Below are 15,413 nucleotides of genomic sequence, written 5' to 3' on the forward strand. Positions count from 1 at the left end.
CTACCATTTAATAATACATTTTGTTTTTAAACCAACATTTACCTTATTCTTAACACCATCGAAAATGCACCATCACCATAATACATTCTCCATTACTACACATAATTCTCTTTGTTTCATCAAAAACATTATACTTTAGCAGCAGAATAATGTTTTGCATGGTGTAACGTTCCTGCCCCTATAAAATGATACATCCTTTGACTTAACGTGGATATAAAGATATAAAGAAAGAAATTGCATTTATGTAGCGCACTTCATAACCTCCCAAAGTGCTTCACAATCAATGAAATACTTTTGAAGTGTAGTCACCGTTATAATGTAGGGAAATGTGGCAGCCAATCTGCACACAGCAAGAGCCAACAATCAGCAATGAGATAAATGACCAGATAATCTGTTTTAGTGATGTTGGTAGAAGAATAAATATTGACCAGGATACTGGGAGAAATCCCCTGCTCTTTTACATCTGCTTGATGAGGGGGCAGACAGGAGCTTAGTTTAAGTTCTCATCCAAAAGAAGGAACCTCCAACAGTGCTGCACTCACTCAGTACTGCACTGATGTGTCAGCGTAGGCTAGATCCTCAAGTCTCTGGAGTGGGGCTTGAACCCACAACCATCCGACTCAGGAGGCGAAAGTGCTCCAACTAAGCCACTGCTGCATTGAATGCCCATCACTAGTTGCGCTGAGAAAGTGGTGAATGGCCTGCTCTTTGAACCACTGCAGTTCTTGTACTAAAGTTAATCCCACAGCGGTATTAGGTAGGTGATGCCAGGATATTGGCCCAATGACAATGAAGTAATGGCGATACATGTCCATGCCAGGATAAACGTTCCCTCTAAGCTGCACGGTTGTGCAGTCATCTGCTGGTCCCACACAGTCCGGGATCAGCTTTTCCAATGTGAAATTTCATGCATGGGCAAAACTTTGAATGGGCCGCGCAGTCCGTTAAAGGGTCCGCGCACTCAAAAAGAAAAATGGGGGAACATTGGTCAGGGTGGCATGTGAGGGGATAGTAGTCTCACAACATTGTTGCTCGTCTTTCTCAGTGGTACAGATTGCCGGAGTGGTGCTGTGTTAAAATAACCTTGGTGAGTTGTATAATGCCCAATTCCTAAGCTTTGTATACTCCTAATTTGTAAACTACCACCATAGTTAGTTTGCAATATTTCCAGAATAGAATAGACCGAAGATGTATTGGGAATAGTAAATAAATTGGAGTATGAAATTTACTATTGGTCATTACTAGACCTGGATCACATTAACTTCCACAAGGATGGAACTAGTAAAAAGCAAATTTCTTGCTCATAAAGGGTACGGTCTGCTAACAAACAACATTGCACAATTAGCAAAATAGCATTATAAAAGCCCAAACTGTAACAATGCACTTGGCACTCAGCAAAGCATGCAACATGATCACGAAGCATACTACAGGAAACTTTGTGCTATCCGGCACCGACGGGACCGAGCTGTTGCCGTCCCATCAAAACTGCCGGACAAACCAGCGCTAATGTTAAAACATACGGAAGCTTTTGAGCTCTGTATCTAGCAACAAACCCTGTTGCTTAGCAACAGCTTCTAAACAGTCGGCCGTAGCTTGCAAGCGTCTCTGTAGCTAAGCAACAGCTTTAGCTAGACCTTGCAGAGCCTGACTAGTGAAAAAAAGCAACAAAAAGAAAAAAAACTTACTGAACCGACTCCTGAATTTTGCCGGTGGCTCGAGCATTCCGAACAGTTGTCCTCCGGATAAACCAAAGTTTCCTGTATTAAAGGCACCTTCATTAAATGATGGGCTAATCTTACTGTACGTGGCGTGTAAGTTAATGAGAAAGAGTTTCTACATGTGTTGGGCTGCAGCAGAGATTTGGATTGCTGCAGTGGAGAAAGAAATCCTCAAAACATCCCAAAGCACTTTACAACCAATAGATTCCTTTTGAATGCAGTCACTGTTATTATGTAGGCAAATGTAACAGCCAATTTTGCACACAGAAGTGTCTCACAAACAGCAAATGAATGAATAACAACATAATCAGTTTTTATTGATGTTGGTTGAGGGAAGAATGTTGGCCAGTACGTCTTTGAGAAATACTTTTAGGTTCACCTGAGTAGGCAAACGTGGTATTGATTTAACATCCCACATGAAAGACAGCAATTGTGACAATGCAGCATGTTCTCAGTACTGTGTTGAAGCCTAGATTAGGTGCTCAAGCCCATTGTGGGGCTTCAACTTACAACCTTCTGGCCTAGTCGAGCAAGCCAATATCCAAGAAACAAGCCGACACCTAGGAACAACGAAATCATGTCTAAGTAAATAAAAAATAATCACCTTTTGTTTCTGTTTCAGCAGTGCAGCTTCCAGGGATTCTAGCTGAAACTGTCGCTGCTGACGTTCCTTTTTGAGTTTATCCAGCTGAGTCTCAATCTCCTGTATCTTCTGGAGAGCCTTTGTGGGCAGCCCCTCCTTCCACTCTTCCACAACCCAGCTCATTTTGCTTAATTTTGTAAAAAATTTAGATCATGACCTATGAAAAAGGGAAAATTCTAGATTATACTACAACAATTTGCATGGAATCAAAGTGACATATATACTTTAAAAGGTACACCCTTTACTGTCTGTTGTCAAAACAAAAAGTGTTCTTCAGTTTTAAAATGAGCGAAACTTGAGCAGCGTATGGTTCCCTTCACATATCAGCAGGGGTGATGGAACAGAAAACAATGACAGTTTCTTAAAAAAAAAATAGCACTGGATCAATTCCCACTAGGAAAAAGGGACACCAGACTATTAGTTCCAGATTCACAGTAATGAAACTGATGGGAGGTTTAGAGGGGTAGGGCAGATGGACCAGTGGTAGCCTTCTACTCAAAAAATTATTTTACTATACTGTGGCAGAGCCACCAAAGGACTCAGAGCGGTTGTACATAATTCCTTTAACAGCAATGTAGTTACTGTCTGTACCTGTACCTTTAATTACACTGTTTGACTGTACAATGTCTAGTTACCTTTACAGCGCGGTTTCAACGTGATGACGTCATGCCGTTAGTCACGTGATGCCCCAATGGCGGGAAGAACGTGATGACGTCAGTCTTCTGACCAGGGGATCAGTCCTCGTGGAGCCCTCAAGGAGAGCAGACCTGTAGTTGATGTATTCCAGCAGTTTCCAGTTAAAACCTGTTTTGTTCCATTAAAGTTCATTGTTTTAATTGCCTGAGTCAAACTCAGTCTTTTTGATAGGAATCTCCATTCCTACAATACCATGTTACAAATATCACTCATCTATTGCGAGGCTACACCAATCAAATTACACTACTGCAATATACAGTAGTGCTGTAAGATTCGAAAATTTTTCATTATACAATCACACAAGACAACAGGATTAATAATACAGCTTTATTGACCAAAAGAAGCTTGTACAGATAAAACCTTTGATAAAAGGACATACAAAATGGCCGCCGGACCTCGTGATCAGTTTCTTGAACCATTTGATTTCTGTTACTGCAAGCCAGACAGGCTTGTGGATTGAGAGCAGTAAGCCCGCGAAAGCCAGTATCAGGAAACCGAAACTCAGGGAAATGGGCATACATATTCAATTGGATTCTAAGTACAAGACAGTTTCAGGCAACAGGATGGGGCCCATCAAGATATGGGCGGACATTGAATGAACATTTAAACCCATTTAATGTACAAAGGAAAAACCGTTTAACAGCCATCAAGGGAAATCTCCGGACCGATCAATATGCGAACCGAGTTACGGTGACAAAGTAAAAGACATTATCGGCCAGGAAGGCCAGTTAAGCTATCACTGGCTCCGTTACAAGACAAAGCACCCCTGCAGAGATTTCTGCCCGCCAAAAATATTACAAAGACTGGAATATGATCTGGCGGGAGATAAGGCTGGCCCAAAAGGGTATAACTATGGATTTCGAAAAGTCCATCAGCGCCTCTTCTACCTCGGTAGCTTCGGAATTCGATCAGGACGTTTCTTCTTTTAAAGACGCTTCGGACGGACATTTCGGAAAAGGACAACGTGGTCGGTGTTCAGCCAGACAAGGCTCGGCCACAACGGGAAGACGACGAGGGTGGCCCGGGTACCGTTGTCGGGAGATCATCAACGACCCAGGCCGAAGAAGACACCCTCAGGAAAACCGACGATCCAGGCCGGAGGAAAAGGACATTCCGGGCCTAGCACTCCCGTGCCTCAACATCCCATTCTCGGGGTTTTTCCTCACTGGACTCTCCCATGTGCATCCAGTTATTCAACTTCACATCGGTGGCAGAGACTGCTCCATGAATCCAAATCCACAACAGATTTAACTGATCCATCCTTGACGAGCGCTCATCAAGGCTGTGTCCGCTGCCTCATCGCCGGAGAGAGAGAGAGAGAAAAACAAGCTGCGCCAGAAGTTTCCAAATCCACGTGACGACGGAAAGCTGTGCCGAAAGGCTGCGAACCCCCTCTTTTGCGAATCAGAAAGTGGTGAGCATGATCCCGAGTTCCTCAAGTCGAAACTTAGTTTAGGTATAAGGGGAGGGAGAGGGTAAGGGTAATCGTAATGTGTTCCCTTTTTTTTCGATGTGCCGTGTGTTTCCCATTTCCATGGAATCAAGTTTATAGATATGTGCATGCTTGTAGTCGCTTTGATTTGTGCTTATATGTATTTTGTAATGCTGCAAACTGTTTAATAATAAAAGCATCCATTCCGCACTATTCAACCTGGTCTATTGAGTCTTTCTCTGCACTACAGTTCCCTGCACCTAAGTCCAAGGTCTAGAACCGTAGGGAAGAGTGGGTCAAACCACTCAAGGGTAATTATTGCATGAAGCCTGGTAGGAGACCAGAACGAGCAAGAGAAACCCCCTACAGAAATGGCGACCGCGGCAGGACCTTGGCAGCAGGAATGTAGCGTGTTAGATCAAGGTTTGAATAAACGAAATGTGATGGATGAGAGGATAGCGGATTATGTTTGTGGGAAGGTGAACCTTACAAAACAGTGGATATCTGACCTGTTGAGAGATAGGCGCCCGCTAGACGCAGCCATCAAGTGGACAGAAAGCAAAGAGCACAAAAGATCTGTAGAAAAGGCGGTCTGGCTGATGTGTTACAAGAAGCAAGTCCAGCTTTTGGACCAGGTCATTGTAGCACAGACAGCCCAGATCAAAGGGCTGCTTACAGAAGTAGAGGAAAAGGTTGCGGGAGGTCAGAAACTGATTCAATCGCTTAACGCGCTGAATCAGGAACGCCAATCCGCAACTCACCGCCATGAGACCCGGATAGAGTATTTGGAATGTCAGGTCATTGAGGCCAAGGCCAGTGAAGGTAGACTGAGAGAGAGGTGTTTCCGCCTAGCCAAGCAGGTAGCGACACAGGAGGAAAGTATCTTGGGGGCCAGGGCAGCCTATAAGATGGCCATGCAGGATAGGTCTGAGAACACCGACCATAGCGCTTGCCACCGGGAGCTAGAGGACCTGAGAGCGGCCCTAGCCAAGGCAAACGGATTGGTGTGTCTCATAAACCCGCCAGCGAGCCAGCTACTGTTAGCCAAGGAATCCAAAAGACCGATTCCACAAGAGACAGTTAGGGTACCAACCCCCGAGCCCTCAGCACCTCCTGCCTATGATGAGTCTTGGACTCCGGGGAAGGAAACGGAGGAGTCGGACACAGGGGTTCTTGAGGTAGAGCAACACCAGGTAGTAGGGTCGGGACCGGCGCCGATGTGTCCCACGCGACACCAGAGGCTCGGTCCGAACGAAGATGATGGCGCGGATGGACCCCTTGTGAATCAGATCATAATGCCCCATAGCGCACGACAGCTAAGGGAAATGATCAGTAGCATCCCAAAACTCTCCGAGTCAGGAGATCCCTCAGTGCATTTTCGGGACGTGGAGCAAACCGCAGCAGTTAACGACTGCGACGGGGCCGAAATGTCCAAAATGCTGCTGTTCTCCCTGGACAGCTCGCTCCTCCAATGTCTCCCTGACGAGAGCAAGAGAGGGCAAAAAACGTATGAGGAGATACGGAATGAGATCCTGGAGATTATAGGGGAGGGTGATGGAAGTCCGTTCCTCCGGTTGGAAAGGACGATACAGCTAGAGGGAGAACCCCCACGGGTTTTCGCCGGAAGGTTGTGGCCAGTGTACCGGCGCAGCTGCCCGGGAGGACCGGACCGGAACGCGCTAAATGATGACCAAAGGGCTCATTGGCTCCGGTGTCTGGTCGCCAATTGCTTGCCGCCAGTGAGGGAGCAGGCCAAAGCATGGTTTGACCCCACTAACCCCCGCTCCACGGAGGAAGTAGTACTTGATCAGCTCACGATAGGTTACAGGAACAACAAGAGTAGGAATGTGCCTTCCTCAAAGGGAAAGGTGCATGAGGCGAGGCCTGCAGCTCCTGCTAAAAAGGAATGGCATCAGGAGGGGAATCGCGCCCCCCAAGCCAAGAGCAGTTGTTACGGGTGTGGAAAGGAGGGTCATTGGCGCCGGGACTGTAGAAATCCGTGGAAGGATAATAGAGGGAAATTTCCCGCAGTCCAAGCCCAAGCCCAGACCGCCGCCTCAGCACCAACCCAAAACCAGACCGTAGCTCCTGCCCCAGCACCAGCCCAAAACCAGACCGTAGCTCCTGCCCCAGCACCAGGAGCTGGTGCAGTTGTGGATCCCGCTGCAATTGAGTCGATTTTACAGACAATGCGGTCTCTAATGACCTCGCAGGGGAAGGTGGCAGTTGTCAACAACCCTGTTGCTCCCCCAGCCCCAACCGCAGCGCCCCAATGACTGAAGCCCGCGCAGCCCGTCTACCTGTGTCCGCTCCGTTATGACGCGTGGAGAAGACCCGTTGTGGAGATGGAGGTGGAGAAGGAAAAGGGTAGTTACCTGTTGGATACGGGAGCATCATGCACCGTGATCCACACGGCTATGCCTTTTGCCTCACCTCTATCTACTCAGGCTCCATTCTCAGTAGCGGGTTTCACAGGCAGAGAACAGGCTGGCGCGTACTCCATCCCGCTCTCCATTCATTTGGGAGCACTCCACACCACATGGACGTGCATCCTATTGAAGTGGAATGAGGGGGGTGGGAAAGGCATCCTCGGGGCTGATTTCTTGGTGGAACACGGAATCCTCGTGGACCTTAGAAATCACTGTCTCTGGGGAGCCGAGAATGGGTTAGGTAAGGTAGTTGTGATCCCAGGGAAGGGAGAAAAGGGGACCCTGTGCACCATGAAGCCGTCAGGGGGTTACGACCTCGAGCTTCTGGTCGCGGACGTCCCAACGGACTTGCAAGCGTTTGTGTCGGACAATCTGACCGCGTTTGCCACCCACAAGCACGACTGTGGGAGGGTCACCAGGTTTGAGGTCAGCGTAGACGGGGACCCCATGATCCGGCCCCAAAAGCAATATAACTTCCCCAAGGAGGCAGAACCCGACATGGAGACAGCAATATCTTCCTTGGTGCAGCAGGGCGTGTTGAGACAAATAGCCACTCACGTGAACTCCCCATTATGGCCGGTAAAGAAGCCGGACAATTCGTGGAGGGTGTCACCGTAACTCGGTTCGCATATTGATCGGTCTGGAGATTTCCCTTGATAGCTGTTAAACGGTTTTTCCTTTGTACATTAAATGGGTTTAAATGTTCATTCATTGTCCGCCCATATCTTGATGGGCCCCATCCTGTTGCCTGAAACTGTCTTGTACTTAGAATCCAATTGAATATGTATGCCCATTTCCCTGAGTTTCGGTTTCCCGATACTGGCTTTCGCGGGCTTACTGCTCTCAATCCACAAGCCTGTCTGGCTTGCAGTAACAGAAATCAAATGGTTCAAGAAACTGATCACGAGGTCCGGCGGCCATTTTGTATGCCCTTTTATCAAAGGTTTTATCTGTACAAGCTTCTTTTGGTCAATAAAGCTGTATTATTAATCCTGTTGTCTTGTGTGATTATATAATGAAAATTTTTCGAATCTTACAGTGCCCATTACTAAACATCAGTTGGGGCAATCATTTTTGGGTGAATCTCCTAAGCATAACTCTGGAGCATTTGAAAAGGCTGCTGCTCCCTGTCTGGTGGAATTAGAGCAACCTTTTTTCACCAATCAGGAATCAACTTTAACTAGTCCTCCAGGTCTGATGAGATTTCAAGAATTGCTGTCTTTTCCACACACGGAAACCTGACACATTAGCGGAGATTGTTAGAGAGCAACAGAGAAGCTGGAAACCTTTCCAATAGCAAAATACTGCAGATGCTGGAAATCTGAAACAACAACAGGAAATGCTGGAAACACTCAGCAGGTCAGGCAGCATCGTGGAGAGAGAAACAGAGTTAACATTTCAGGTCGGTGACCCTTCATCCGAACTGGAAAAAGTTGGAGAAGTGACAGATATTTAAGCAAGTGTGGGGCAGGGAAAGGGGAGGAAAGAACAAAAGGGAAGGCCTGTGATAGGCTGGAAGGCAGGAGAGATTAAAAGACAAAAGGGATGATGGTGCAAGGCAAAAGGAGATGATAATGGGACAAGTTAAGAAACAAAAGATGACTCTAGATGACACAATAGCAAAATACTGCAGATGCTAAAAATCTGAAATAACAGAAAAACACTCAGCAGGCCAGGCAGCATCCATGGAGAGAGAAACAGAGTTAACATTTCAGGTCTGGGACCTTTCATCAGAACTGGAAAAAGCTGGACACAATAGCAAAATACTGCAGATGCTGGAAATTTGAAATAACAACAGAAAATGCTGGAAATACTCAGCAGGCCAGGCAGCATCCGTGGAGAGAGAAACAGAGTTAACGTTTCAGGTCTGGGGCCCTTCATGATGTAACAGATTTTAAGCAGGTGCAGAGGCTGGGAGGGGAGGAAGGAACTGAAGGAACATTCTGTGCTAAGGTAGGAGGCAGGAAAGATAAAATGTTGCAAATGGGGATGGCCAAATCATACAGCCTGAAGAATGGGGGCAGGGGTTATACAGGAAACTTTGTGCTATCCGGCACCGACGGGACCGAGCTGCTGCCGTTCCCTCAAAACTGCCGTACACTCCAGAGCTAATGTTGAAACATATGGAGATTTTCATCTCCGTATGAATCAACAAACCTGTTGCTTAGCAACAGCCTCTAACCAGTCAGCAAGCGTCTCTGTAGCGTCTCTAGCTGAAGCTGTTGCTTAGCTACAGACGTTGCAGAGCTTGACTGTTCAAAAAAAGCAAAGAAAAGAAACGAAAAGAATAAAAAACGGCTCCTGATTTTTGCCGGTGGCTCGAGCTTGCCGGAGGGTTCGCCTCCGGATAACACAAAGTTTCCTGTAGTCTGAAATTGTTGAACTCAATGTTGAGTCCAGAAGGCTGTAAAGTACCTAATCGAAAGATGAGATGCTGTTCTTCAAGCTTACTTTGAGCTTCACTGGAACAATGTAAGAGACCGAGGACAGAGAGATCAGAGTGGGAGTGAAGCGGAGAATTAAAGTGACAGGCGACCAGAAGCTCAGGGTCACCCTTACGGACTGAACGGAGGTGTTCCGCAAAGCGGTCGCCCAATCTGCATTTGGTCTCCCCAATGTAGAGGAGACCGCATCGTGAGCAGCAAATACTGTATACTAAATTGCAAGAAGTACAAGTAAATTGCTGTTTCAGCTGTAAGGGGTGTTTGGGAACCCTGGACAGTGGGAAGGGAGGAGGTAAAAAGGCAGGTGTTGCATCTCCTGCACTTGCACGAGAAGGTGTCGGGCGAAGGGGCAAGGCTGTTAGGGGTGATTGAGGAGTGGACCAGGGTGTCGCAGAGGGAGCGGTCCCTTCGGAATACTGAAAGGGGAGGGGAAGATGTGTTTGGTGGTGGGATCACGTTGGAAGTGGCGGAAATGGCGGAGGATGATCCGTTGAATGTGGAGGCTGGTGGGGTGAAAGGTGAGGACATAGGGAACCCTATCGTGGTTCTGGGAGGGAGGGGAAGGGGTGAAAGCATAAGTGTGGGAAATGGAACGGACACGGTCATGGGCCGTGTCAACCACAGTAGAGGGGATCCTCGGTTGAGGAAAAAGGAAGACATGTCGGAAGCACTGGTGTGGAATGACTCTAGATGAGGTGTAAATGACAATGGCAGAATCATCAACAACTGCCATGTGAGAGAGAAAAGAAAACATGGGGGCAGAGGTTAAAGTCTGAAATTGTTGAACTCGATGTTGAGTCCAGAAGGCTGTAAAGTGCCTAATCGAAAGATGAGGTGCTGTTCCTCGAGCTTACGTTGAGCTTCGTTGGAACAGTGCAAGAGGCCGAGGACAGAGAGGTCAGAGTGGGAGTGGAGCAAAGAATTAAAGTGACAGGCGACCGGAAGCTCTGGGTCACGCTTACGGACTGAACAGAGGTGTTCCGCAAAGCGGTCATCCAATCTGCGTTTGGTTTCCCCAATGTAGAGACCGCATAACCCACTGAAGCATCAGATTTAGGAAGGTATACAAGATGCTATTATAGATCTTTGAGCCTCATGGTTCAGTAACCCCATGTAGAACGAAGAGCAATTTTTCAAATCTAATCGACACACAACCATCAGCATCTCTCCTCCTACACTTCTTTGGGGAGCTCAAACCATAGCTCCCAACAATTTCAAACAAAATACCAAAAAAATAGAGATGAAGTAAAACATTTTTGCTTGTTTATAAATTCAGTTTTAATACCACTATTATTTGAGGAAATCACATTCAAAATATTTTATTATGCAGAAAATCAATTTAAAAACAGGTACACACATACAAACTTGCCCAAGTGGGGCACGGTGGCATAGTGGTTAGCACTGTTGCCTCACAGCGCCAGGGACCCGGGTTCAAATCTGGCCTCGGGTGACTGTCTGTGTGGAGTTTGCACATTCTCCCTGTGTCTGCGTGGGTTTCCTCCGGGTGCTCCGGTTTCCTCCCACAGTCCAAAGATGTGCAGGTTAGGTTGATTTGGCTATGATAAATTGACCCTTAGTGTTAGGGGATTAAATACGTGGGGTTACGGGGATAGGGTGGGATATGTGTCGGTGCAGGCTCGATGGGCCGAAATGGCCTCTATCTGCACTGTAGATTCTGTGATTCTGTGAAGTGTCATTCTTTAAGGGTTATGACAAATATTAAAAAGAATAACTTACGTTGAGCTTCGCAACGCTGTGTTAAATGGGATTGCATTACACTCGGTGATCACTAATCTCACTGTTTATATGGGTTTGCACTAGGCTCACTGATCACTACTCTCATTGTGCTTAAATGGTTTGCACTATATTCCGTGATCACTACTCTCACTCTGTACACGGTTTACACTACCGTTTGAGCTCTTGCTAGGCAGATAGCAAGTACCAAGATTAACCCATTTAACACTGATCACTAATACAAAAGCAAAATACTGCGGATGCTGGAAATCTGAAATAAAAAACAGAAAATGCTGAAAACACTCGGGCAGCATCTGTGGAGAGAGAAACAGAGTTAACGTTTCAGGTCAATGACCCTTCAGCGTTAACTCTGTTTCTCTCTACAGATGCTGCCTGACCGGCTGAATATTTCCAGCATTTTCTGTTTTTATAACACTGATCACGACCATTTGCCCGCGGGCACTAATGGTTGCGATGCGGGCGCCCTCGCTCCCTCCCCACCCACCAGCCGCTAAAAACACAAACCGAGAGTGCGATCAGCTAACAATCTGCAAACAACTTCACACACCGGCAACAACCCGAACACACCGCCCTCAAAAGAAGCACCGGTTAAAACAAAATAACAATCGGCACCAACCTGAGCCGGCGGCTCCATCAACACCAACAGCCCGATTTCAAATTATTCCGCTTCGCGTTTCAAACGCGTGCGTAACCAACGGTGGAGGGTTCCAATGTATCGAGGATTTCTATTGGCTAAGTGCAGAACACGCCTATTTTAGAACCCGCCTCTGACGAGCGGCCGTGACTCGCCCTGATGTTTGATTGGTTCATTTCAACGCTCACGGGGCCAGGGCGCAATGATTGATTGGTCGTCTTCTAAATTCAAACTCGGGCCTCTCCGTGCATTGGTTGTTTTTCCGCAGCCATTGTGCTGGCTAGGTGCCCGTGAGCCGGGCTCCTGATTGGACGGCACGGTGACTTGCTTGTTTTGCCAGGTTAGCTCACTGAGGAGTGGATCTCTGAGTCAATGGTCATTGCTACCGAGGAAGCAACCAAGTATAATGACATTTCAAATAAAACAGAAAATGCTGGGAGTAAACAGCACCTCAATTCAGCATCTGTAAAGAGAACAGACAAGCTAATGTTTTGGTGTTCGACCCTTAATCAGATATGAAGACTTAAAGGATGGGGCTTTTGGAGTGAAAGAAAGACTTGCATTTATATAGCGCCTTTCACATCCATCGGATGTCCCAAAGTGTTTTACAGCCAATTAAGTACTTTTGAACTGTAGTCACTGTTGTAATGTAGGCAAAGCGGCAGCCAATTTGTGCACAGCAAGCTCCCACAAACAACAATATGATAATGACCAGATAATCTGTTTTAGATATTGATTGAGGGATAAATATTGGCCAGGACACCGGTAATAACTCCCCTGCTCTTCAAAATAGTGCCATGGGATCTTTTACATCCACCTGAGAGAGCAGAAGGGGCCTCGGTTTAACGTCTCATCCAAAAGACGGCACCTCCGACAGTGTAGCTCCCTCAGTACTGCACTGGAGTGTCAGCCTCGATTTTTGTGCTTAAATCTCTGGAGTGGGACGTGAACTCACAAGCCTGTGTCAGGGACAAGAGTGCTACCCACTGAGCTACAGCTGACACTGCTTGGGAGAAAGAGGGTGACTTAACCCATGCCAGTACAAATGTTTTGGACAAGCACGCCCTACTCTGCTCTCCTGATTCTCTACCCCCACCCCCACTGCTGTTACGCTGAATTCTCAGAGAAATGTATAGGATTTGTGTCTATAACATTACACAAACATTCATAACAATTTTACTGCTTTGTACTTTATTATTTGAAGGGTCAGGATCAAAGGTGTGCGGTTTGCATCTGGTGCAGCTGGTTGTCATGGAGATGCCTATCAACTGCATCACTTTCTTATGGCAAACTGAGGTTTTTGATCAGTTGGGTTTCAGACACATAGAAACCCACCACCAGTCTTTGGTAGTCTAAAAACTAAGAATCTTTGAGTAAAGTTTTTGTTTGGAATTCAACCCAGAGAGGTGTGAGGTAATGCATTTGGGGAGGGCTAACAAGGCAAGGGAATACACTGTTAATGGTAGGACACTGAGCAGTGCAGAAGATCAGAGGGACCTTGGAGTGCATGTCCACAGATCCCTGAAGGTAGCAGGACAGGTAGATAAGGAGGTTCAGAAGGCACACGAGATACTTGCCTTTATTAGCCAAAGCATAGAATATAAGAGCAGGGAGGTTCTGCTTGAACTGCATAAAACACTATTTAGACTGCAGCTAGAGTACTGCGTGCAGTTCTGGTCACCACATTACAGGAAGGATGTGATTGCACTAGAAGGGGTGCAGAGGAGATTTACGAGGATGTTGTCTGGGCTGGGGAATTTTAGCTATGAGGAAAGATTGGATAGGCTGGGGTTGTTTTCTTTGGCAGAGGAGGCTGAGGGGAGACCTAATTGAGGTGTTTAAAATTAGGTGGGGCCTAGATAGAGTGGATAGGAAGGACCTATTTCCCTCAGCAGAAGAGTCAATAACCAGGGGTCACAGGTTTAAAGTAATTGGTCGGAGGTTTAGAGGGGAGTTGAGAACTTTTTTCACCCAGAGGGTGGTGGGGGTCTGGAACTCACTGTCTAAAAGGGTGGTAGAGGCAGAGACCCTCATCACATTTAAAACGTACTTGGATGTGCACTTGAAGTGCTGTAACCTACAAGGATACAGACCAAGTGCTGGAAAGTAGGATTAGGGTGGTTAGCTCTTTGTCGGCCGGCACAGACAAGATGGGCCAAATGGCCTCCTTCTGTGCTGTAAATTTCTATGATTCTATGTTTGCCCGGCATGGGGTTCACATGTCCAAAGAGCTTAGATGGACGTTGGCAACAACCAGGACCCAGGGACCTCAAATGAGCAGATGGGTACTCCTACTGTTTAACCTGCTAAAACCTTGCAGCTTACCAATGTCAGCTAGGACCATTGCAGAATTGGACTGCAAGGTGGGAGTGGGGAACTGAATGGGAAGAATCACAGCAACCAGTGACAGGTCTACCCCAACAGGTCCTATTACTGAGGTAGGCTGGCGGATTAATCATCAATAGTGCCTAGAATACTGCACTCCTGCCTGACTCAGGTATTGAATTATTCATTCTGCCACAGAGACTTAACTTGACTTCAATTTTCGATCACCAAGCATGTCACCTTGGTGCCAATTCAGCTCCAAAGAGACTCAACTTACTTCCTCCATCCAAGGAGAATAATCATTGGTTGGTCTTATACAACTGCTTTAGGTTTGAGCTCTTGCTAGGCAGATAGCAAGTACAAAGATATCTTCACAAGTAGCATGGTGAGAAGCACAACTTATCATAAAATGTGTGAATGCAATTCCACCATCCTCCTGACGACAGCGTGGTCACACACAATACCCATTGAACATTGATTCCACGCATTAGAAGTGCAGAATTTCAACAGCTTAACTTTCTCAACCCAGTCTTGGTTAAAAAAAAAGAACTTGTATTTATATAACAACAACAACTTGTATTTATATAGCACCTTTAACGTAGTAAAACATACTAAAGCGCTTCACAGGAGTGATATCAAACAAAAATTGACACCGAGCCACATAAGAAGATATTAGGGTAGATGACCAAAAGCTTGGTCAAAGAGGGAGGTTTACATAGAAACATAGAAACATAGAAGATAGGAGCAGGAGTAGGCCATTCGGCCCCTCGAGCCTGCTCCACCATTCAACGAGATCATGGCTGATCATCCAAATTCATTACCCTGTCCCTGCCTTCTCCCCATATCCCTTGATCCCTTTAGCCTTAAGAAATATATCCAACTCCTTCTTGAATATATTTAATGAACTGGCCTCCACTGCCCTCTGTGGCAGAGAATTCCACAGGTTCACCACTCTCTGGGTGAAGAAATTCCTCCTCATCTCAGTCCTAAATGGCTTACCCCTTATCCTTAGAGTATGACCCCTGGTTCTGGACTCCCCAGCCATCGGAAACATCCTTCCTGCATCTAGACTGTCCAGGCCTGACAGAATTTTATAGGTTTCGATGAGATCCCCTCTCAATCTTCTAAACTCCAGTGAGTATAAACCCAATCGACCCAATCTCTCCTCATACGTCATTCCTGCCATCCCAGGTATCAGCCTGGTGAATCTTCGCTGCACTCCTTCCATGGCAAGAACGTCCTTCCTCAGATATGGTGACCAAAACTGCACACAATACTCCAGTTCTCTATCCAAGTCAATACCTTGCCCCCAATCCCATGTGCCTTAATTTTGCACG

The 15,413-nt window shown here is 46.6% G+C and overlaps 1 protein-coding gene across 3 annotated transcripts in view; it reads right to left on the reverse strand.

Annotated features, from left to right (window-relative positions):
- cenpf (centromere protein F) overlaps positions 1–11,818 on the reverse strand; it is an 84,672-nt gene extending 72,854 nt beyond the window's left edge. For 2 of the 3 annotated variants that reach the window (XM_085981173.1, XM_085981166.1), the window contains exons 1-3: positions 11,734–11,818; positions 2,997–3,165; positions 2,323–2,518 (exon numbers count right to left, since the gene is read on the reverse strand). In XM_085981173.1, the coding sequence (XP_085837299.1) occupies positions 2,323–2,484 (162 nt within the window). In that variant the 5' untranslated portion in view covers positions 2,485–2,518; positions 2,997–3,165; positions 11,734–11,818. Of the gene's footprint in view, positions 1–2,322; positions 2,519–2,996; positions 3,283–11,733 lie in introns of those variants that run through there. The other variant, XM_085981169.1, reaches the window with a different exon arrangement.
- Between the last annotated feature and the right edge of the window lie 3,595 nt (positions 11,819–15,413).

Source organism: Somniosus microcephalus, chromosome 3, assembly GCF_052327205.1.
Source record: "Somniosus microcephalus isolate GS21.2 chromosome 3, FLI_Smic_1.0, whole genome shotgun sequence".
Taxonomy (NCBI): domain Eukaryota; kingdom Metazoa; phylum Chordata; class Chondrichthyes; order Squaliformes; family Somniosidae; genus Somniosus; species Somniosus microcephalus.